At 38.5% G+C, this 24,340-nt stretch overlaps 1 protein-coding gene across 3 annotated transcripts in view; it reads right to left on the reverse strand.

Moving 5' to 3' along the window:
- The window catches only part of ADGRB3 (adhesion G protein-coupled receptor B3), a 731,019-nt gene extending 706,903 nt beyond the window's left edge, over window positions 1–24,116 (reverse strand). For 2 of the 3 annotated variants that reach the window (XM_008062741.2, XM_008062739.2), the window contains exons 1-3: window positions 23,766–24,115; window positions 22,249–22,413; window positions 20,395–21,166 (exon numbers count right to left, since the gene is read on the reverse strand). In XM_008062741.2, the coding sequence (XP_008060932.1) occupies window positions 20,395–21,151 (757 nt within the window). In that variant the 5' untranslated portion in view covers window positions 21,152–21,166; window positions 22,249–22,413; window positions 23,766–24,115. Of the gene's footprint in view, window positions 1–20,394; window positions 21,167–22,248; window positions 22,414–23,765 lie in introns of all 3 variants that reach the window. The other variant, XM_008062740.2, reaches the window with a different exon arrangement.
- Window positions 24,117–24,340: the final 224 nt, after the last annotated feature.

A 24,340-nucleotide genomic window follows, 5' to 3' on the forward strand; every position in this document is an offset into this window, starting at 1 on the left:
AGATTATCGAAATTATTTTAAAGACAAAAACTAAATAAAATATTCTCTAAGCTGGAAATGAACTTTTCACCTCTCTTTCTTTTTATACATATCCGTATCTTCTGGTATTAGAGATGCTTAACTAACTACAAACTATTCTTGTCTAATAGAAATGACATCTTACCTACTTAAAATTATTAACTTATACAAGAAAAGATAATTGTATTTCTAGTTTTATTTTGATCTTCTATAATCATAATTACAGTGCAGATTAAGCACCTCGTTATGTTAATGTGGTGCTAAGTGAAGTTCAAGGTAATTAAACTGCAAAGTCTTTACCAGCTATGTCTCTGCAGCCTAAGGTACTCATATTTTTCTAAAACAAAATATTAAAGACTAAACTTATCTCTAAATAAATATTCACATTAACTGAAAATATAAAAATTCAAAAAATGTAGATTAATGAGTAAAAGCTATTTCATAAGCATGTTTAGAAAAAGTCAAAATCAATACCTCGATTTCAATCACTTGGAGGTTTCTTGGGAGAGATGAGATTTAAGAAGAGTTCTTTGAACAGTAGACTTGGTTAAAGAGGAAAGCTTTTATATTGATGAAAATACATGCAGGCTACAGCTCGGAAACCATGAAGCACTGAATAAGGTTTGACTGGATGAGTCTACTAAGCATGTCCGTGGAAACGTACTCCAGGGTGCTTAAAATAAAATTTTACACTATTTTAAAACATACCATAGTTACAAAGAGTTGCATGAGTTAACCACCTTATGAATTTTTGAAAAAAGTTTTATGTATCTTCACAGAGTCATTGTATAGAGTAAGGGTTAAGAGAATGGATATGAATCCAGCTCTGTTCCATTCTCGATGTGATATTGTACAAATTACCCTCTCTAGGTCTCAGTCTTTTGATCTAGAAAATGAACCTAAGAGTAGCAGATATCTCAAGGGCCTTTTAGGAAGATTAGAAGGGATAACATTTAATTTTTTTTCCTGACACACAGGATTCATTCATGTTGTGATTATAAAATATAGAAACAAGTCCACAAATACATAAATAAAAAGTATAGACTTAGAGGTCTGTTTTGTTTCTTTTGGATTCTCTTCAAAATATCTACCACAGATGGTAAGTTTCTGTTAATGGTCTGCTAACGTAGCTACTCCCCCACAGATGCCAAGTTAACAGAAAAGTTTATTATATTAGGGGTTAAATTGTGCAATGCCCATTGTAGCCAGTTATCATTAGCAAAATAAATTTCTTAGTCTGTTATTACCTGAATTAAGTCAATATTTGTAAAAACAAATCTGAATACAATTTCACCTCTTAATTTTTGCTACAATTGTTCAACGCTACAAACCTAAGTGTTTCTAAAAAGTGTATGCCTAGTATCAGGTTTGCCAAAATTCTGAACAAGTTGAGTATTTTAAGTAGAAAATAACAGTCAAGCATTTTGTTTATCTACTAAATTTGCTGAGTAATCCCATCGGAACAGCAGTGGTTGGCGTCTAGGTCACTTCTGCACTCTGAAACCTGCAGAGGAGGACAAACCCTGATCCATATTTGGACGGACACAAATATACTACATGAAATTATGAAGCTCTAGTCACATATTTCCATTCTTTAGTCTGTTCCGAAATACATATAAATGCAATATTTACCTAATTTGCATCTTTTAAAGATTAATACATTCAATTTTTAATTACTTGACATGGCACAGAGATCTGTACTTCTATATATGTTGCCTTTGCCCTCTAGAGAAAATAACCAGTTCTGTAAAATTACCAATTTTCCCAGTTTTTATTTTATTTTCTTGAACACTAGGACAAAGAATTCATAAAAGTTCATCTCTACTCATTGTCCTCTGTTACTAACTCCTGACTTCCTAGGAAACACAAGGAAAGAAAGGAGTGTGTTTATTTTCAAGCTGCCTGTCTGATTGATGTAAAGAGTGGAAGCTTATTATGGAGTGATTCATTCTATTTCTGATCTTCATCTACAGATGAGTAAAACTGGAGCTGAATAAAATTGAAGTCATTATATTTCATTTACGATGGGCAGCCTAAAACTTAAAACCTGAATTAAGAGAACTGCCCACTTCTGTACTATCTGTGCATTCATCTTTTTTTTTTTTTTTTTTTTTGAGTTGGAGTCTCACTCTGTCACCCAGACTGGAGTGCAGTGGCCGCTCCTGGTCACCGCAGCCTCGACCTGCTGGGCTCCCGCGATCCTTCCGCCTCAGCCTTCCAAGTAGCCAGAATTACAGGCATGCGCTACCACGCCCGGCTGATTTTTTGATTTATTGTAGAGATGAGGTCTCGTTGCCCAGGCGGGTCTCGAACCCATGGGCTCAGGCAATCCACTCACCTCAGCCTCCCAAAGGCGCGGGATTACGGGCTGAGCCACCGAGCCCGGCTGCATTCATCTTAATATTGTTTTATTGTACATACTAAATTTAAAAAAGAAATAACATAGATCATATAGGTCCATTTTATAGATGCAGAAAATGTCTTGCACAAATGTGAAGCAAACTGATGAAGGTCACAGAGCTGAGACTCAAACTCTGAAAAGTCTAAGCTCTTATTGCCCCCATTGATATAGAAAAAACAAAACAAAACAAAACAAAACAAACAAAAAACAAAGAAATAAGTGTTTTCCTAACAAGAGAAGATCAGAGTCTGACTTTAAAATGCCAAGTTCAGTAATGTATCCGACAACAACGTGTGAGTTTTATCACCATAGGCCAGGACCACTATTTCACATACATATAGGCTAATGAACTAAACTCATAAACACAATCAAATGTACACATTTCATTAATAATAATAACAACAACATTATTGTGAATACTTTTCATTTTCTAAATGACTTTCATTTATATTATAGTTTTTACTTCCCATACAATCCTGTGTGCTACAGATAATCACTTTTATCTTTATAACCAAGCAAACTGAAGCTCTCTCTGAGAGATGATACGATTTGCCAGAAGTTGCTCAGACAGCAACACAAAAACTTTACCCAGAAGGTAGCTATTCAGTCTTCTCATCCCTGTGCTCTAAACATAAAGGACTATAGAGAGTTAAAAACTTAACACCACATTTCTCACTCCCTCATTTACAGTGTCTAAAAGTGAGTTTCATAAAATTGAAAGTAGACGTGTATGATCTTTTGAAAAATAGAGTATGGATGTATATTTAATTGGTATTTTCCTACATTAAGCCTAAGAATAAATGTTAAAAAGGTGGCAGCAAGCAAGACATTTTTTTCAGGGAAAACTGACTCTTCTCAGAAAGAAAAAGGGATTCAAGGGATTCAATTATACTCAATAAATATAATTTATTCAATTCAAATAAATTATATTTTTCTTCATTTTAAATGTGTACCAATCCTTAAAGAAAAAAAAAAACAGAAATTTTAACTTGGTTTAACTAACAAAATGTGAAATGATATAAACTGTAACGTTATAGAGAAAGTACCAGGCTAGGCCAAAGTAACATGTATGTTTACAGGTAAATACTCAGAAGATGAAGTGACTTAGATGGCCAAAATACTGGGCCATCTCAATTGCATACTCTTGGTTATTAGAAACTATCCTGGATTCAGGAGACCTTCATTTGCCCAACCTGTGAATATCATAAAATAGCCTATTTTAAGATGAAAAAGGGTGATATTGTAAACAGAGTGGTTAATTTCTGAAGTGGGGAGGAAGGGAGAATACATATGTCTTAACACAGACTTTTTCTCAGGTACATAAGAACCCAGAAGAAATATACATTTCTGTAGACTCAACAATTTAGGAGGCATTTTAACTTATCCAACTTCAATTAAATAAATTTATTAATTTTGTTATGAATCAAAATTGTATTTTAGAAAAGAATTCTAATTGCAGTAAAGGGTTCCAGGATTAGACATAATGCAGGTTAACATTTATTGAGCCTTTACTATGCATGCCAAGTACTATGCTAAGTATTTTATATGCATTATCTCATTCAATCTTTTAATGCCCTCATTAAAACTATTACCTCTTCCCAGAAAAACAAAAAATAAAACAATATCCCTTAAGGTCTAGAAAGAAATGTCATATTCTTAAGGCCGCAGAGCCAGAAATAAAGTAATAAGGATTGGAATCCAGGAAGTCTGATTCTTAACCACTATGACATGCCGTCCCTTGCAGAAATGTTTGTTGTACATTAAAATTACCTTCTACAAGGAAATAGCTAAACTCTGGAACTGAATTTATGGCTGTGGGATGTGTAGAGTCTGGTATGTAACAAAGTTCCAAAGGAACAATTGATTAAAGAGAATTCAAGACTTAGTTTGTTGTAACATGATAGTCGTGATATCTTCAGAAAGATAAAAGTCAATTGTTCTCCTTTGGAATTGACACTTATTTTCAACATTTAGAAACTTACTTGGCAGATGATTTATTCTTAAATTCTACATAAAACCTGAATTTCTGATATGCACGAAGATCCACATAATACTGCCCTGAATGTATTTATTATAAAAAATACAAGTGAATGTTCAAACCAATCTACTTACAGTTTTAAGCTTCCACTGCAAATGGTATTTTTATTCATTATCATTTCTGTGATTGTCTCATAAGTCATTCCTGTTAAATGTTATTTAGCAAAATACATTTTGTTTTGTGATTGTGTGTGTGTGTTTCTTTTTTTTTTAAATCAATATTTTTTATTATGATGTTGTGGGGTACAGTTAAGGGTTAGGTATACTAATGTTTTTTTTTTTGAGTTGGAGTCTCACTCTTCCGCCCAGACTGGAGTGCAGTGGCCGCTCCCAGCCACTGCAACCTCGACCTGCTGGGCTCTGGCGATCCTTCTGCTTCAGCCTTCCAAGTAGCTAGAACTACAGGCGCATGCTACCACACCCGGCTAATTTTTGATTTATTGTAGAGATGAGGTCTCGCCAAGTTGCCCAGGCAGGTCTCGAACCCTCAGGCTCAGGCAATCCACTCACCTCGGCCTCCCAAAGCTCAGGATTACAGGCTGAGACACCGAGCCTGGCCTGTGTGTTTCTTAATGGGAGTCTCACTCTGTTGCCCAGGCTGGAGAGCAGCGACACAATCACGGCTCACCTCGGCCTCAATCTCTTGGGCTCAGGCGATCCTTCTGTCTCATCCTCCCAAGTAGATGGGACTACAGGCACATGCTACCATGCCTGGCTGATTTTTAATTTTAATTTTATTTTTTTTTTGTAGAGATGGGTTCTCTCTCTGTTATATAGGCTGATCTGAAACTCCTGAACTCAAGTTATCCTCCTTCCTCAGCCTCCCATAGTATTGGGATTACAGGAGTGAGCTGCCACGCCCAGCAAGTACAATACATTTTAACAGTGAATATATTCTAAAAGTATTTTTTAAAGTTTCTTTTTCCAACTACATATGTATATAATACCTGTGAGCATTTAACACCACACACTGATCTCTAAGTGCATATATGAATGTTTGGATGTTACATACAGTTACACACATGTATGAACTGAATTGGCAATTCACTCCAACCCTAAATTTTCTTCAGAACACATGAGAAGGAAAAAAAAGAAGCAGAACTCATTTATTTTCTATTTTTTTAAATCTTTTAATCTCTTTATTGTACATGTAAAAGTATACAGACAAATTGGATTCTGTAGAGGTTTCTATTTTGTTTTAATTTCTCAGTTGTTCAATGGCCTATATACTCTTCTTTGAGTACTGAAGAGTCTGTTTAATTAATGAGCATATCATAATCCAAACTTCTTGAGAATAGGACAGTCGGGGAAATAAGTGGAAGGCAGAGCTTGTCCACTTACGACTAACACCAGCAAGATATCCTCCCTCCCCACTGAGTAACTCCCAGAGACTTTTTAACGTTGACTGTAGCCTACTTTCCCCTCCTGCCTCTCAGGAGTAATAAGAATACTTCTCAGTGTGACAAAAGCCCACTTACTCAAAAGGGAGGTTACTTATTGCTACATAATTAACCTCCCCAGAAACGTGTAAAGATTAATGAAGCTGTGCTTCCTTAGTGGTTACAGGCTTCTTTGAACAACCACAGAAACATTTGTTTACCCAAAACACCTACGTGTGCATTAATAACAGATTTTCTGTAAATTGTCACAATATCGACTCTATAGGCCAACATTTAGAGATTATATTCTATGTGTCAGCACAAAATAGGAAGTAAAGAAACTAAGGAGTAAGAGAAGGAAACAAGGAGGGAGGGAGGGACCCTGTGAGAAAAGAAAGAAAGAAAAAAGTTGGAAAGGAAGGTGGCCAGGAAGGAAAGAGACAGACAGTAGGACAAGTTTTACATTTCAGCAAAACTACCAGGCTGGAATCAATGTTTCCCACTTAGCTTTATAACAATCATAGTTCAGCAAAGAACCACGATAGCCTTTCTAACCTACTCTTGAAATATAGATAAACTCAAGTAATCTTTTGAATACGTATTGAACAAATGGTCTCTAGTTATATTTATATTAATTTTAATTTGGCTAAAACAAGTCCATTCTGATAAATTATATCTGAAATGAGTTCCAGCAGGTTGCTAGCTCAAAGTTCATATACAGCTACCTCAGAGTACAAGGTGGAGCACGTGGGTGAGTTCTTCCCCCTAAAATATCATTTACTGGCATGGCCACCACGGTATCACAGTTGAATTACAGAGCATATCACCTATATACCTAATCATCATCTAGCACAATCACAACTGTGCCCCAGTCTTCCCCAACTGGACATCACATGTCAGAATATGATAGGTCAGGCTGCAATAACAAAAACTCCTAAATTTTCAGAGTAGTGTCTCAAAGCAGGAAGAGTTACTCCCTGCTCATGCTTCACAGTCATTGGAGACTGCCTAATCAGTTTCTGCTGGCCAGGGCTTAGAGGGACTCCAGCCCTTTTAGTCATTTAAGAACATGGCTGGCAGAGGGGCGCCTTCTCTTTAAGTACAAGTCTCCATGCCAAAAACAGAGACTCTCCGGATCTTACTCCAGCAATGAAACAATCCAGCTCAGAGGTGAGCAATGTGACTTTTGTTCACAACTCATCGGCCAGAGCAAGTCATATGACCCCCAAAGAGCATTAATGAGCTAGGAACACAATTCTTACATGTTCCCAGAATGGCAGAAGTCTGGAATCATTGAATGAAGAGCATTAATTGCACCTCAATTATCCACTCATATCTAGGTATCCTAAATGTTAACACGCTTTTTGTTTAAATAAGGTATCTTCAGTTGTGGATATTAAGGTTGTGTGATCAAAGGAATTAAAAACATTTTTACTGCTCTAATGACTTCAGTTTATTCCAAGAAACCTGACAATTTGCATTTGAATGATTTGGGGAATAACAAAACAATAAATGAGTCAGAATGAAGACCGTCCCAAATGTATTACATTCATAAAGATTTCAAATTAGGACTTCCAAATACTTATCAACTAAATTAAAAAGGATTCTATATAAATACAGAATATATTATATATATATATATAATTTTTATATATAAATATGTGAGCTACCATGTGAGCAAAAGACTCAGTTGGAATAAGCTAGTTTGCAGGAGGGTTTTTGTTTGGGAGCCGAGGGTGGAAGAGGTTTGGAACCCAGATGACTGAAGAGAAAGATGGAGAAGTGGGTGCCTACCCTGGTGTTCCACAGGGAGCTTTGGGACACAATGGTTCCAGACAGATTCTGAAGGAATATTGACTTAACAGGCGCAAGAGGTAAGTCACAGGCAGGTCTATTATTTGACAAGTGTGACATCGGGTGGAGAGGTGGGGACTCTCACCTCTGGCCTTATACAGCCTGGCTTTGTAGCCTAAAGGTCTCTGCAAAGCAAAAACAGAGACACTGAGGCCTGGCAAGAGATTGAAAATGCCTACCAGACAGGATAAGGCATTGTGGGAAGTGACAGAGAATGCTTATAGGATGCCACTCAGGAGGCATCAGAGATCAGAGTAACACCACAGAGGAGGCTGAGGCTTGTATAAAGGTGGGAGGTAGCCCTAGGCAAACTTGATTATTGTGTTGGGTGGGTGGGTGGGCAGGGTACAGAGAAAAATGAAGCACAGATATGTGGGCTGTAGGACATCAGAGAAACTATGAATTATGTCCTAAACAAAACACAGTAAAACAAAAATGACAGTTCCTATACATTCTTGGTGATCATAACACTGAAAATATTAGATTCTCAGAGGAAGGAAGTTCATAACATTAATTTCTTATATGTGGCTTCATAGGGAGACACAGATTTATAGTTCTGCAGTGGTTTTCAAGTCGAATTGCTTCTAGTTCCAGCAGAAGCTGATTAGGCAGGGCTCTAGGCTTCCTGCCCACTTCAACCAAAGCAGCTCTGCTCTTCAAAAGCTCTCATATTTTGGCTTTTATTTAGAAAAAAAGGGTTCCACTGCTGGTGGGGGGGGTGTGTATTATTTCACATCCTACCATTATTTGTTCCTTTTGCCTATTCAGTTCTTACTATTCAGAGGCACAACTTCTATGCTCCTCCTAACCACCGTTTATGTGGTTTCTGTGGTCTCACAGTGAGTGCAGAGGCCAGAGGCAAGCACATGTGAGATTTATTATGGCTAGAATTCATCTATGCCCTTTATTGCCAACTGAGCTCCCAAGTATGGTTGCCAGAAAATTCCAAAGAAACCACTAGACAGAAAGAAGCCATATGTTTTTAAGAGGGTAGATTTTTAATATACTACAAGCTGCAGTAGTTAAATGTTCTCTCCTGTGCAAATGGAGTGATGGTGACCCACAGGCATTTACTTCATCATATTTGAAAGTAAAGCCTATCGCAAAATAAAAGGTCATTGTAATTGGCTAATTTATCAGGCACCACTTAAATATATACACTGTTTGCCCTTTTAAGTTACAAAAACCAAGGCCAGCCAAATGGAACTGACCACAGGCTGACATATCTGTAAAGGAAGCTGACCTCCTTCAGAAGCCAAAATAAACCAAAATTTCTCACTCTACAGTACAGAAACAGATCTTTGAAAGTTTGCCAGATTTATTTGGAAAGATTATATAAAATAAACAGATTTTTGTCTTCCCAAGGTGCCCTCTTTTCCACACTACAATTATTATGAATGGAAACAAGAAGAAATGTTTCTGAAAATATCAGCATATATTAAACATTTTAAATGTATTACCTACTCAAAAAAGTCATAAGGCTCTGTTTCAATATAAGTTCAGAAAAATAAACACAACCTTTTTTTAAAAAGCTCATCTTTGTTTTCTCTCAAGTTCCTTTCTTGATGTGAAAAACAACAAGTGAATAAGCAAAGAGGAAAAAGTAAAAAGCTGTAATTTTCCATACGAAACTATAAGGGAAACTTAGCTGGTTTGGTTTTTTAAAAAACGAAACAGAGAAAATGTTTTTTAAAACATCAGTTGCCTTGATTTTTTAATAATGAAACAAAGAAAATATTTTTTTAAAACATCATGTGTTTGTGTATTTTTGTTTTCCTTTTGCTTGAGAGGGATAGTGAGATCAATAGGCAAAATGAAAACAACTGAAATTCTATTTCCAGCTTCGTTACATTATTATAATGATATACAATGGTAACCTGATCTATGTCTGTTAGGAATTGTATTTCATTGGAAAGCCTTGAAGTTATTTGTACTTGTCAACTCACACCCATTTCTTTGACTGTCCGGGTAAATTCAAATGTCCCTGAATTACATCAAAACTGAGGGAAAAAATCTGTATGTGATGTATATAAATGCATATGTGTTATGTAATATAAAAACAGTTAACACACCAAACAACACACCAACAAGTAAGTAAAGAAACAAAGTAAAACAAAAATAACAAATAATAAAAAAAAAACAAGGCAGAGGGTCTAAACTCAAAAAAGCTAGTAAGACGAGCACATGTTGACACTTTAATTTTCATTACTTCTTTAAATTATTATTGCTCTGTCCACTGGAGCTGCTCTGTGTCAATATACAAAAGGACCAATTATTACTTAAGATCTTTGGCACATTAAATGGAAGAATCAACATTTAAAACAATGGCTTCAAATCAATTTCAGACAAACAGAAGTCACCTCAACTAATCACACAGCCCTGTGTTAAGTCAGGGTCCAGGTAAGAAGCAGATGCTTCTCAATGAAGATGACTGGAGAAGCAAGGACAGTAGGGACAGAGCTTGGAGAAATCAAGGAGAAAGAGTTCAGGACCTTGGCCAGAAGCAGTGGGGAACAATCACTACCCGCGGGCTAGATGGAGTGAGCCAGTGGCTACCAGAGGGAGGCCACCAGACTGAGGCTGTGACTTTCACCAGAGACGTGTGGTCAACACAGGGCAAAGCAGCAGGGAGGCACCCAGGGGAACAGATAGCCTGATCTTGCCCCTCTCTCATCCTTAATGCCTTTTCTCAATGCAACATAAAGTAACCAAAAAACGTGAGACATTCTTTCTTCAAAATACAGATTTTCCTGAAAAATGATAATACAGTGAAAAGCCAAGATGGACAATCTTAGTAAACCTAGACAGATTCTGAACTGGAAACACATGCACTTTAAATTTAATAAGCTTAGACTGAAAAGCTATAGTTTTTTGGAGACCTATATCACATCCGCTTAAATAACATATAGCATGGAACAAAAAAACCTAATGAATGAAAGCTTTAACTAGTAGAGACTAGTCTGTATCAAGTAGTAGGGCAAACTATAGTCTGATCATTGTCCTGAATGGATTCCAGGTGACTTTCTTCATTTCAATGATTAGATCTATTAAACAGCTCTAAATGACTGTGCTTCTTTTTATGTTATAGAGAGGTTACTGAATGCAAATCAAACAGAGTTTTGATCAGCTGAGATAATGATGCCACAATGTATTTGAATATTCGGGTTTCCTTAGTCAGGTAAGATTTGGACTAGGTAATGTTGGAAGCTCCTCATGAGTCTGAGTATTTGGGACTCAGATTCAAGTGCTCTAGAAACAGAGAGAGTAAAAAAACCTATGACTGAAATTATTCAGCTTTTTATTTGAACCAATTTGTATTAAGATGTGTTGAAAGAGAAACACCATGGTCTTTAGAGTATTCTGCATAATTGACACACATCAATGGGGCAAATAATATGTGCCCGACCTTGTCATTGCCTAAACAAAACACTATATGCAATAGAGCTTTACACACTGGAAATCACTTCCTGGATGCTAGCTGCTATTAATTTTGGATTTATGAAGTGTTTATTTAAATGCTTTCTTTTTCTTAAGGGTAGCATGCAGATGAAGATTCTCTTTTAAAATGTATCTTAGCCGGGCTCGGTGGCTCAGCCTGTAATCCCGCGCCTTTGGGAGGCTGAGGTGAGTGGATTGCCTGAGCCCACGGGTTCGAGACCCGCCTGGGCAGCGAGACCTCATCTCCACAATAAATCAAAAAATCAGCCGGGCGTGGTAGCGCATGCCTGTAATTCTGGCTACTTGGAAGGCTAAGGTGGAAGGAACGCCGGAGCCCATCAGGTCGAGGCTGCGGTGGCCGGGAGCGGCCACTGCACTCCAGTCTGGGTGACAGAGTGAGATTCCAACTCAAAAAAAAAAAAAAGTATCTTATTGGATAACAAATTATTACTATTTAGATATGAAAATGTAGACGTTAATGCTTTGAAAAAATTATCAAAATTTTAAAATCACCTTAAAAGAGAGAAACCCCAGTAAAAATGTCATGAAATGAATGCTGTGTGCTATTTACCCAGTATGAATTACCCAGAAGAGCAAATTCTTCCATGACATTTTTATCACCTTAACATGTCTATTGTTAAAAAGTAATTCCATCCAGGGAGCCTTCTCTGGTTGACTTCATAATTTTCATGATTTTTTAAATTATGCCTGAGTGCATTTGTGACATTATAAATATTGTAATCTGGAACCACTGGTGTTCTAATGTCTCTCTAGTACCTACATTTGTTCTATTTTCTGAAACAACACTCAATCCCTAAAGAAACTTGTTTTTTGGAAGATATAATTAGAGAATATCATATCCAGGATTAGGTTAGGAGGCAAATTATTTCATTTAATATGACAGAAATCAAACAGTAGTCATTTTACCTCCATATTTATAGCACATCCCAAGCATGTTGAATGTGTGATAGGGGTTGATTATAGGAAAAATGCACAACAACAAACATTTCAAACTTCAGAAAAGATGCCTATTTACTTAACTAATTTAGAGATACTCATGTATTTACTATGCATTTATTGCTTACTGCACTTTCTGTGCAAACTAGAACTAAAATGGTAGTTGAAAATAATTGAACACAGAGCACACAGCATTTCATGGAGTCTCCTGGGTACCATTCTGTAATTTTGCTTTAAGAAAATATCAGCATCTTCAAATTAGTACTAGTTTTTTTTTTTTTTTTAAATTTTCAATATTTAAATACACAAGCTTTTGGGAGAATATTTTTGCTCACTGGTCTATAATAGCCTATCATAATTCAGTGAAAGAAATTTCAGCAAATTCATTCTTTTTTCAAATTGCTTAATATGGACTAGTATTTCAAGACAGCTCTTTATCCGTGTAGATCTCAAAACATAAACTTCATTTTGCATAATGCAGCAGAGATTAAAATAGTTGGAAACTATTTAACTTACATAGCTTTGCTGCCTATCAGCAATGATATTCAAAGGCAGCTCTCCAGGCCTAGGATGACTCATGCAGCACTAGTCTGATCTGACTGATGCATTATTAGTCATGCCTCCGTCAACACAAAGGTATTGAGATGTTACCTTTTCTTTGTCTAATACAAAATAGACATATCTGTGTAGCTTAATGATTCTTTGTTAAATGTCTAAATTCATAAACCGGTTCAAATAATTAAATGACACCTTACCCAACATTGACTATCAGTCACTATGGCTTACAGCCAAATGATAAGAATGAGAACTAAGTTTCAAAAACTGTACTGATTTGAAGAGACTCTTTTACATTAAGGTACAAAAATAGAACTCACAAGGTTGAATAAAACCAACTAGATACACTAAACACCAAGCAACAATGTTATATAAAGGAAATGAGAAATATGTAGAACAGTTGTATAACTGTTGGAAGTATAAATAATGTACTTAAAATCCTGCTTCTCAAATATTGTCAGCAGTTTCGAACATATTGAAAAAATGCCACATTGAAAGTTGATATCACCCACATGTATAGGTTATAAAATAATTCCATGCTTAGCAAATGTAGCTCTCAACTAGAGAGCTACTACACCTTCTGCATCAAACAACTATAGTATTAACCTATCCTTTTGCTTCAATTCTGTTTGATTATTAGGATTTTCAACGGTACTCACATAAAAATAATGGAAACAGTTATTAAAATTTCCAAGCCATATTCCCTTTTCTGGTCCCCAAGTTTATACTCATTAAGAAAAGAATTCCATACACAAACTGTCAGTCTACTCAGTAGATTGCTAATCGCCAAATAAATGTTTGTATAACAATGAATTCACCAGGGAAGAATGTTTTTAAGTAAAGGTATTACTCACTCGTTTCCATAACACACAGACACACACAGTCACTCACACAGTAAAGCAAGACTTCAAAGAGCTCTCAAAATGTGGCAGGTCCATCTAACTGCCATATACATCACAGAGCTACTAGAGTCTGCTCCTCTTTGCTATTGCCCTTCTCCCGGGGCGGGGGGGGGGGAGGGGAATAAAATAAAATAAAATGGAGTCTAGTTGACATATACAAGATTTATTAAAGACCAAAAAACCCCACAAAATTCCCCAAAGCAACAACAACACAAGCATAGGCAAACTCAGTTTATCATTTTTAAGATGAACTTTTTTCATCCTGGACACTGGTCATCATGTCTTTATTATTTTACTGTATACAAATTATAAAATATTAAAATTGTAAGAATTGTACGAGAAAATTTTGTAAGAATACAGATATGCCTGAAATATGAATTTTGATCAGGAATTGTTTTGATCTATCACAAGTTGAAGGAAGGGCTTGAAGGGAAAGAAAAAGGCATTGACATTTATTGGGAACGTAACCAACTTGCACAATGTGCTTAGTGTTGTACGTGTGCAGTCTTATTTAATATAACACTCCATTACACTAGGTATTATTCGCATTTTGTTAATGAGTCATACCCAGCCACTTGTCAAAGATGCTACTGAGTGGCTGAGTTATTTTAGGCAAGGGTCCCCAATCCCCAGGCCGCAGACCGGTATTGGTCGGTGGCCTTTTAGGAACTGGGCTGCATGGCAGGAGGTGAGTGGCCAGTGAGCAAAGTCCCATATTCTGTCAGATCAGCGGGGTCATGAGATTCTCATAGGCGTGCACACCCTATTAAGAACTGTATTCAAGGGATGTAGGTTGCCCACTCCCTATGAGAATCTAATGCCTGAAGGTCCCCTCCATACCCCTATCCATGGAAGATTTGTCTTCCAAGAAATGGGTCTCTGATGCCAAAAAGTTGGGGACCACTGTTTTAGGGATCCAAGTCTATCTTATACCAACACAGTCCTTTCATTTCAATGATGTGACACCCCTAGAAAAACCTAATACCTCTCTGATTTCTTATTAGTTAATTGAATTGGAAAGAAATTTCCAGAGGCACTAACAGGAACTAAAATATTCCAAGCCATTAATTTTATTAGTTTTTTTTCCCCCACACATGATGTCATTTCCTATCCTCCTGTGCCCTGTGAAATAAGCATTACTAACCTAATCTGAGAAGAAGAAAGCAGAACCACAGAGTAACAGTTATGAGGTGGAAGAGAAGACTGAACCTCAGCTCTTTTTGGCAGATGACCTTAAGACCTACCACATGCTATTTTGAAAAAGATAAACTTATTGTTTTTATTTTTTTTTAGTAGGAGTCTCACTGTCACCCACTCTGGAGCGCAGTGGAATGTTCACGGGCACCACAGCACCGAACTGCTGGGCTCAGGCAATTCTTCTGCCTCAGCCTTCCAAGTAGCTGGAAACACAGACGTGAGCCACAACGAACAGACAATTTTTTAAATGATTTGTTGTAGAGATGAGGCCTCACATGTTGCTCAGGCTGGTCTTGAACCCCTAAGCTCAGGCAATTCTTTCGCCTTTGCCCTCCCAAAGTGCTGGGATTACAGGCATAAGCCACTGCGCCCAACTGAGAAATTTATTTTTTAATGAGTGCTGATTTCTAATCCAAGAGTCAGATGACTTTTACAGACAACATATACCCAGACTGGTTCTAAAGAGAAATGATGCTTTATAAAAGTAGGTATCTGAAAAAAATCAGTTTAGCAATAAAAATGCTTCTGTTAATGAAGTAAATAAAGCACACACAAAGCTGGACTCTATGTGAAGTGAAATTTTCATCTCAGTTCTGAAAGAAAACTAACTTGCAGAACATTGATCTAAAACTGTCATGAGTCCACTAAACCACATGTTGACATGTGTGCATGTCCCGCACATACACACTAACATGCACTAAGATGTTCGTGTCCCTCTTAATATTTTTAATCTATTGTCTGCAAAAAATATGTTACCATGTAATGAAGTTCTCTTTAATTAAATGCTGCATATATGGGCTACATCCTAAATTGGTAAAATTCTAAGACGATAGAAGGAATTGTCATGGTTTACAATTTTAGTAATGTTCTATCCTTACTATATTTATAGGTCATAATCAAGGGTGAATAACAGAAGCATTGAATTTGTACAAATACTCTCTTTTCTCTTTTTAGAGAGGATGCAGATGTCTGTCTTCAAACTGTGGAAAGAGGACTGGGAAATATTATTATGGTACAAGTAATGCTAGGACCAGGAAAAAAAAAAAAAAAAAAAGAGAGAAATGAAGACAAGTAAATCGACAGGAATTGGCAATTTTTTAACCACCTTTTTTCTAGAAGGCCATATATAGCAGGTTATATTTATCATGAATACTTTTAAATAAATACAAAGAAAATTAAGAATAGTTATTAATGACTCCATTCTACTTGATCTTTTAAAATATTATTAAATGGTACCTTACAGATCAAGTACTGGCATGAATATTGCATTAATGAAATTGCAAATTACAAAATTGGTAGTCATCCTCCCCTAAAAAAAGAGTAAACTGTAGCTGCATACACAAAGTGATGGTTTTGTTCTTTGGATTGTAATAAATGTATTGCTATCTCTCCTACTGAGACATTCTCTTTGATTCACTCAGTTAACATTCATTTCAACCACTACTTATTGAAACCCTGCTTAGATGATGGTAGACAGGTGGAAAACCACACCACAACAGGATAAATGCTGGAACAGAAGTACAGTATATGCAAAGGGCTTTAGGACCTGCAAAGGAGCAGGCTCTGCTTCTTCAAGGGATTCTGTAAGTCTTTCCAAATTCTGATAGAGTATGGAACCATGGCTGTTGTCATTTGCAGAGGAAGTAAGATTGAAAGAGTATAAAAAGAAAAGAAAAAGAAAGAGTATAAAGAAGAAAGTGAAAGACGGCTTAAAAGTAATGTGAGGGCAAACAGAGCAAAGGTGGGGAGACATGAGGACAATTAAGCTGACAGAGACACAAATTGTTCTAGATGGCTAATATGTGCCTAAAAATGCCAACACACACAGAGACATGGGCTGACGTTTACACAGGCTCAGAGCGAGCCTTTCCTTGGGTGGTAGAATACCAAGGACTAGCAGAGGCAGCGTGGAAAGACAAGTGAGTGTGTGTACTCAGATTTCCTGGAATCTATACAGGGATCCCAATTTCCTTTCACATAAGTAGAGCCATTGATGTCAATAAGAAACAAAGGCTCCATTAAGGCTTATTGCATGATTTACATATCTTGGCGTGGAATTTTTCTGCTCAAACTGTTTTGTTTATCTTAAATGAAATAGTAAGAAATCTTACTACTATATCTTATCTCTATAGTCTAGAATTGCTTCAGTAAATGAGTTCAATAAAGCATAGTAAAGACCTCAGAAAAACTGATGATGGCTTTGTGAATAAATCCCCATCTTTCCCCAGACTTGCACCTCAAAACTGGCAAACAGCAATGTTATTTGAGTTTCCTTTAAAAAAAAAAAAAAGTTACATTCATTAGGTATTGGCAGTTAAGAAAAAAACCTGCCTGAAATAAGACATCATTATTTGAAAAAAATGATAAAAGGCTTTATTTTTATGGTTTACTTGACCTTTACAATTTCACTAAAAGTTAGGAAAATGATAACCAAGTAATCACTTGCTACTCCTAAATATGTCACATATGATCTTAAATAAGAAAATCCTTAAATGTACTAAAATTTAATACTTTAATAAAGCACCGGTGCAATAACTTCCTTTAATCACATACTCAAGATAACATTTTTAATTGCTATGGTTTTCTACTTCTTGTCTTCTGGCTATGCAATTTTTCAGGACATGATTGCATTATTAAAGAATGTTCTAGTAGAAATCTTATCTCAAAGTAGACATCTCATTCCTGAGAGTCTATTGTTTCCTCAATACCAACTATATCTGATTGTGTAATTCAAATGGAAAGACTCACAATATCCAACATTTGGTATATCTTTGCCATCACCATCAGGATCACATAAAACAATCGGGAATTGCATCTACCACGTGTGAAGATTCTTCTGTAGAAATCTGTGCCACTTGTATGATGTGATGCATGGGGAAAATATTCCCACTTGAGGCAGGCCTTCTGAGTCAGTGTTTATTCCAGTGAATACAATGGGAGTCCAAAACTATAGGGAGTAATCTTGTATTTATTTCTTGGAGAGCTTACAGGATAGTGTGGCAATTTTTCCATGGGGAATAGAAACAATCAGGTAAAATTAAGTGGAATTTTTAAAACCTCATTTTACAAGCTGGATTTACATGTTCTATAAAATGACATTTTGGAATAAAATTGAATAGAAGTGGCACAACTACACGTAATTAGTAACCTTAAGTTCTACAGAAGTCATCATGTGGTAGTTTATTTTAAATTGTATTAAACAATTATTTCACAATTTCTTATATATCATTCATATCAAGTATTTAAGATTGAATATATTTTGCACAAATTTGACTAAATGTATATTTTCCTCTTCCTTTTCATCAATGTAGCATAGCCAAAAAAGTGTTCTTTGAAGGAGATAAGTAGTGCTGTATGTATAGGAATTATAAATGCATCAGTGACATTATGTCATCAGGATGTACTTATTCTTACCTTTCTGACTCAGAGTATGGAAACCATTTGAGAGCATAATTTCAGAATGCAGAGAGTATAGGCTATGCAATATTACACATACAGCATATATCTCTCCTCTTTTATAATGTAAACTTTTCCTAGTTCAGCCCTAATGGCATTATCATATTTTAATGTAATCATTAATTTTTCTATGGAAGTTTTTCTTTCTCCTTTTGCCAGTGAATTAGCAATAAGAAATAAAACATTCCTTCGCTTGATTTGGACATCTAATGACTAAAATCGTTATCTTATTCATTTACAAAATAAATGGCTACCCAGTACAGCACCTATAAATCCAGCATTGTCTGAACGCACATCTCATGATCCTGACCAACACAATCTTCGAAAACCATGTTAAATGTGCACACAACTTTGTTTTGGTCCTCGTCACCTTCCATATGAAAGTGTTGCTGTGAAACTGGACTCTCTCCACTGTTGTCAGTAGCAATTTGATGGCAGAATTTTAACAATTGAAGTTACAGATTTCCTAAATTGTATTAAAACAACAGTGAAACAGACAACAACTAGTTTCCCATGTGAAGTGCTTTATTAGCCAGCTTGTAACATCTCATTTTTGTGAGTGTGTGTGTAGTGCAGTTTCTTATACTAGGGGACACTAATTCGTTTTAAATGGTGTTAAATACCATCCCTGCAGTTGCAAGTGTTTCTCTGGGATTTTTACTAGAGAAAAGAACTCCTGTAATTAAAAAGCACTTTGTTTTCTTCCGTCACGGCTGTGAGTGGAACACTGACCGGTGGAAATCTTCAAGGTTCCCACCCCTCCTGTTGCTGTTGGTCTGCATTTATTTCCTATTAGGTCTCTCCCTTTCTACCACTTCCCTTCCACGATCCATATCCCTTAGACTGCAGCCAGCAGAGAAATAGCATTAAGCCAGTCAGGTTCTCTGCCCGTTTACAAAGCCTTGGCTACCCTTAAAGAAAATTCTCCAACAACGTGTCAATTTTACATTGGCCACAAAGGCAACTTCTGTTGGGGGAGGGAAAGGAAAGAGGAGCTGGAGCTTGGCGACTGGAGCTGGGCCGTCCCTTTCCACAGACAGGGATCTTTGTGGGATCAGAAAACATTTCCTGCATAAGAAATCAACACCCTCTGGTCGTGGGGCTGGGGCGCCCGCACGAATGTGCACCAGCAGCGTCCTCCAAGGAGTGGCGCACACCCATTAACCATCCGTGCAGAAAAGTCATGTTCTCGAAATATGTCACGCTTTCTTGCATTATTAAACATAATCCACAGCCTCAAATCCCCTGGTGGCTCCCCCCTGGGGACTGAGAGGACGCTGCAAATCACTCTTGCACTCTTTTCCCTGCACATTTCCCTGCTCTGTTTTTTTCCACCCAGCTCATCTCTGAGCTGTTCCCTCCCTGTCTTGGTTACATCAACAGGGGACCAAGAAGATAAGGGCAAAATTGCACCTGTAAGAGACAGTCTTAAAGGATCAGACAGTGTTTTAACTCCACCCACTCCTCTGCCCGCCCGTGACTTCACATCCAAGGGACCCAGTTTGCTTCTACTTGGTTTCTCTTGAACCAGGACAGAGTGAGCATGTGAGATCATGTGCAAAACACCTCAAACAAAATCCAGGCCCAGAAGGGAAGGGAAGACCCCACCTCCAGGAGTCGGGAAGTCATTTGGTCCATACAGGCAGGCTACTGAGTTTGCATCACCTTTTAGTCAGGTACCTCCAAGTTCAAACCTGGAAGGGGGGCAGGGTGGGACAAGGGGGAAGCAGAGAAGAAGGGAAGGGGATCTGCTGGACTGGAGAACAGAGAGACATCCCTAAGTCCATTCCCCAGGTGTGTGTGTGTGTGTGTGTGTGTGTGTGTGTGTGTGTGTGTGTGTGTGTGTTTGTGTGTGTGTGCACGCACCCGTATGTACATTTGCAGGCCTCCTTAGGGGCTGCAGCCTGGAAAAGGCACCCCCTCCTTCCAGGGCCAGAGCAAGCTGGCTCATGTTTTTGCATCTCTTTTCTCCTGAACATTCCACCTGCACTTCCTGAGCATGCTGCTGAGCCAGCCTGTCCCTAAAACCTTGAACCCTCAAACTAGCTCAAGACCTTTATCACAAATCAAATGAATCCAAAGACGACAGAGTCAAGGAGCGATGATCTGGCCTGTGTGTTGAAACACCACATTTTCATTGCGTCCCCCCAGTGTCCCCCATGCCCCCCCCCCCGGCTTCCCCTCTCCTCTGGGCACTTACCTTCTTTGGGTGGTCTCTTGGCCTCCCTGGTAAGATTGCAGACCTGGGTGGTTTGCAGCTCCTGGGTCAGGCAGCCCTCTGTCTGCTCATTCAGGGGCAATACCACGTTATTTAACAAAACCAGCGACTGGTCCTCGATGCCCCACTCTCCCAAATGCTGGGGGCAGGTGCATTTCGTATACATGATCCCACATGACTCTGTTCTCCCGTTTTCAGATTTTAAGCAGCTCTCCAGCCAAGTGCATAACACATGACACCCAAACTGGCTCGGGCTCACCTTGTTCAACACCAAGAACTCGAAAAAAGATTTCTGATCTTCTTCCCCTTTTTTCTGTAATCCTGGGAAATCAGTTGGAAATACCCGACGTATCTGAATAAAATTTTTATCATATTGTAGAAAAACGAAAGCATTCTTGGAATCGCAGAGTTGCATTATAGAATGGTTCTTTCTTAAAAGATCCTTTATTTTTTCATGAGAAAAATGGTCAAACTGATAAGCCAGGAGAGAAAAGTTAGAGCAGCTAAGGTCCTTTTTGGAAAATTTCAGGTAAATGCTATATTTGGTCGGATCTGGATTTTCCAGTGTCCAAGTGCAGTTTGTAAAGTTTTTGGGAAACATTTCACTTACAGAATATGATCCATAAATGACTCCCTTCACCAAAGTTGAACACCAGAAGTCTTGGGCAGCATTAAATCCAAACATAACCAGGAGATAGGTGGAAAATATATAAATCAGCAGGTTACGAACAGCCTTCATCCTATGTCATTTGGCCTGCAAAAACGGCAATGAAAGTAAAATGCAAGTAGGAGTCTACACGCATTGAAAAAACAAACTCCTTTCAATATTACAGCCAGCTGTTTTCAAGATTTCAGTAAAAAACCCTTTTTAAAAGAAGGGCAGGTGATTTTTATTTTATAACGCCGGGAAATTATCTGTTGCTGTGTGAACAGTGCCCCCACGTGGCCATTTACAATGGTCAAATTCACATTCGATTTTAAAATAACATTTAATAGATTATTAATAGGAATGCCCTAACTTATCTACCAGAATTTCCCCCACGTCTATTATCACTCTGTCAAATGAAAAGGGAAAACGTGGGGCTTTCGAATATAATAGCCTAAATGCTAATGGTTGAAATATATTTAACCAGTCTATACCACCTTTTCTCTCTGTCCTCTGCCTGCAGTCAACATCATCACACAAAATCTAATCTGATAATCTGGGAACAGCTGTCATCACATTATTTACTTTCTCTCAAATGTGAAAAGTAATTATGCTAAATGATGGTCACAATTTTAAAAGCACACATGATAATTTGCCACAGATGGAGTCTCATCTCTCAAATGCCCCTACTTGTCTTTGCAGGGGCCACCATGTGAACTGCTGAGAAATTCCTGAGCAAAAACACCGGCATTCATGTGGATTAGTAGAATTTTAAAACCATCATCTGAGAAAAGACATAGATGGGTAGATATACAGGAAAGACTTGTTCAGTATCACCCTTCAGAACCAGGATTTAAGCAGTCATTTCAATGTGACATGCCCTCTTGGGATACGCAAAGTGGATCATTGTATTAGTATCTGTATCCAAAGGCGATGTCTGTGAAAAAAATCCCAGAACTGCGGTAATTGAGCTGGCTTCAGTCTTTTAATTTTCAAAAATTATTTTATCTACTATAACATAAGATTTACATATGGTAGATGAAAGGCATTAGCATTTTCATTCCTAGCAGATTTCAATTATTGCATTACTCCTTTCCAACAGCTCCAAAGTGCCTCTTTTCTCTATTTTCTTTTCTTAAAAAATGTTAACCCTGGTCTTGGGTAATAAAGTAGTCCTTATTTATATTTACCTCTGTAAGTTGTTATCCAAAAATAACTTGAATAATTTTCAGCTTTAACCTTTAAGAAGTTATTTCTGAGAATAAATGACACTGCTTTTTTGTTTAGCCTTTGGCTGACAAAAGTGATGTCAAGTTAATTTTAAAAGTCTTTAGGTTGCAGTCTCTTCCACTGTTCTGTAAACAGAGACAGACATACAGACATATAGACAGTTAAGAGTTTTCATGCCTTTCCCTGGCTCCTTTCTGAACCAAAGGATAAAGCCCTCTTCCTCTCCATTGCATAACACACACCAACGCATGCACACCAAATCCAGTGACCGAAGTCCCTGAAGATAGATCTGCAGTTTCCAGATTATAATTCAAATCCTATGTCTCCATATAGGCAAAAACAGCCCCAACTCTAAACCTCTCCATAGCAGCAGTTTAAAATAACATCAGAACTGCTGGGACTATCAAAACAGTGTTCTCTGTTTCAAGCAAATAGCTTAATGAATAATGCATTTTCTTCTTGAGAAAATAAAGCCAGTGAGAGCGTAAAGGTTAAAAAACGGAGAAAGTTGTAGGAAATTCTGGAAATAATTTCCTCTTCTTTGCTGTAGAGCTTTGCAGGCAATGCAGGTCTCGCAATGTTCTTTAGGATAGAGTGTAGGCGTCGAAAGCCAATGTGACAATAAGTGTCTAAATCAGGAATTCCATCCATGGAAGGGGGCTTCATCTTATAATCAGGAACTCAAACAGAGGCCGCATTTCTTTTCCTAATGAAATCGGTACTTTTGCTTCCACGTATCTGACCGAGGCTGTCTGCAATGCTGTGTGCTCCAAGGAGCAGAAAGAGTGAGGAAACAGCTCGGATTTCACTTCCAAACCTGCTCAGGAGAGCTCCCTCAACACCATGCTCTTTCTTTTTAATCAGTCTGGATGTTCAGAGCCTTGTTTTGTTATAAATAATTAAAAATGAACCATTAACACCCTCCCCCTCCCATCGGACTGCAGGGTCTGTTCAGACAACGGTATTTTCCTCTTAAAGAAGGGGGGGGGGGTGCCCAAAGGCTGGTCACCCAGGTGTCAAGGATGTTTGCATTTATTTATTTATCTGTCTCTTGCTAAGCGCAAGACAGCAATGAGTTTAGCTATTCTCAAAACTGATTTTCTGGGTGACACTTGAGTTTAGTCGAACATAGACGGCGCCATCACTCCACAGATTTTTCCCCCCTGTAGAAGACCCCTTGCCTCTTCTTAACTTCCTTTTAACCTACACCCCCCCCCCACTAAAATTGCCCCAATCACACACTGCCGGATTTTCCAGGCTCTCTGCTTGTGCCTTCCGACCCAGCACCCCTCCTGAAAACCAGACTTCTCCAACTTTTCAACTGCGGCGTTGAAGTCATTGCAGACAGCGGGTGTGCTCGCAGCCTCCCAGCCGCCAGCAACAGCCTCTCGCCCTCTCGCCCCCCTCCCCGACGCGCAGCCCACGGCTCCTCCGTGACGACCCCGGCAGCGGGAAGGTGACCCGGGCCCCTCCTTACCTTCCACTCCGAAAGCGCAGGAGGCTCTTGTCTAAGACACCAGCACAGGCACGCGTCCCAGCGACAGCGACGGAGAGGCTCCCCTTCGGTCCCAATCCCCGCTGCCCATTTTCCCCGGCTCCGCTTCCAAAATCAGGATTTATTTTGTAGAAATGCACACATACGAGAAGTCAAAGATAGGGAGAGGAAACGGGGAGGGGTGGAGGTGGGAGCCGAAAAGCCCCCCCGTAGCCGAGCCTGGCGCCGCAGCCGACTAGATCCAACCTCCAAGCCGAGGGGCGCCGGGAGGGAGCAGCCCCCCGGGGAGACGCTAAGGCACCCCTCAAATGTAAGTGGCTTAAGAGCGAAGATCTGTTTTTCCAAATCTGCCCCCTCAGAAGCAAGGGAAGCGCCGAGACGCGGAGGGGCGGCGGGTTGTCGGGTCACCCGAGCCCGGCTGGGATGGGAGCGGGGCGCAGGCTTCCTCTCCGCCGTCCTCCTCTGCCCTCCTCCTCCCGCAGGTGCAGCCGGACGGACGGCGGCAGAGGAGGGAGAATCCGGGCTGGCGAGGTCGCCGAGCTGTTCCGCGCCCGGGA

This window comes from Carlito syrichta, unplaced genomic scaffold (genome assembly GCF_000164805.1).
Source record: "Carlito syrichta isolate Samal-C Ts95f unplaced genomic scaffold, Tarsius_syrichta-2.0.1 Scaffold305809, whole genome shotgun sequence".
Classification (NCBI taxonomy): Eukaryota; Metazoa; Chordata; class Mammalia; order Primates; family Tarsiidae; genus Carlito; species Carlito syrichta.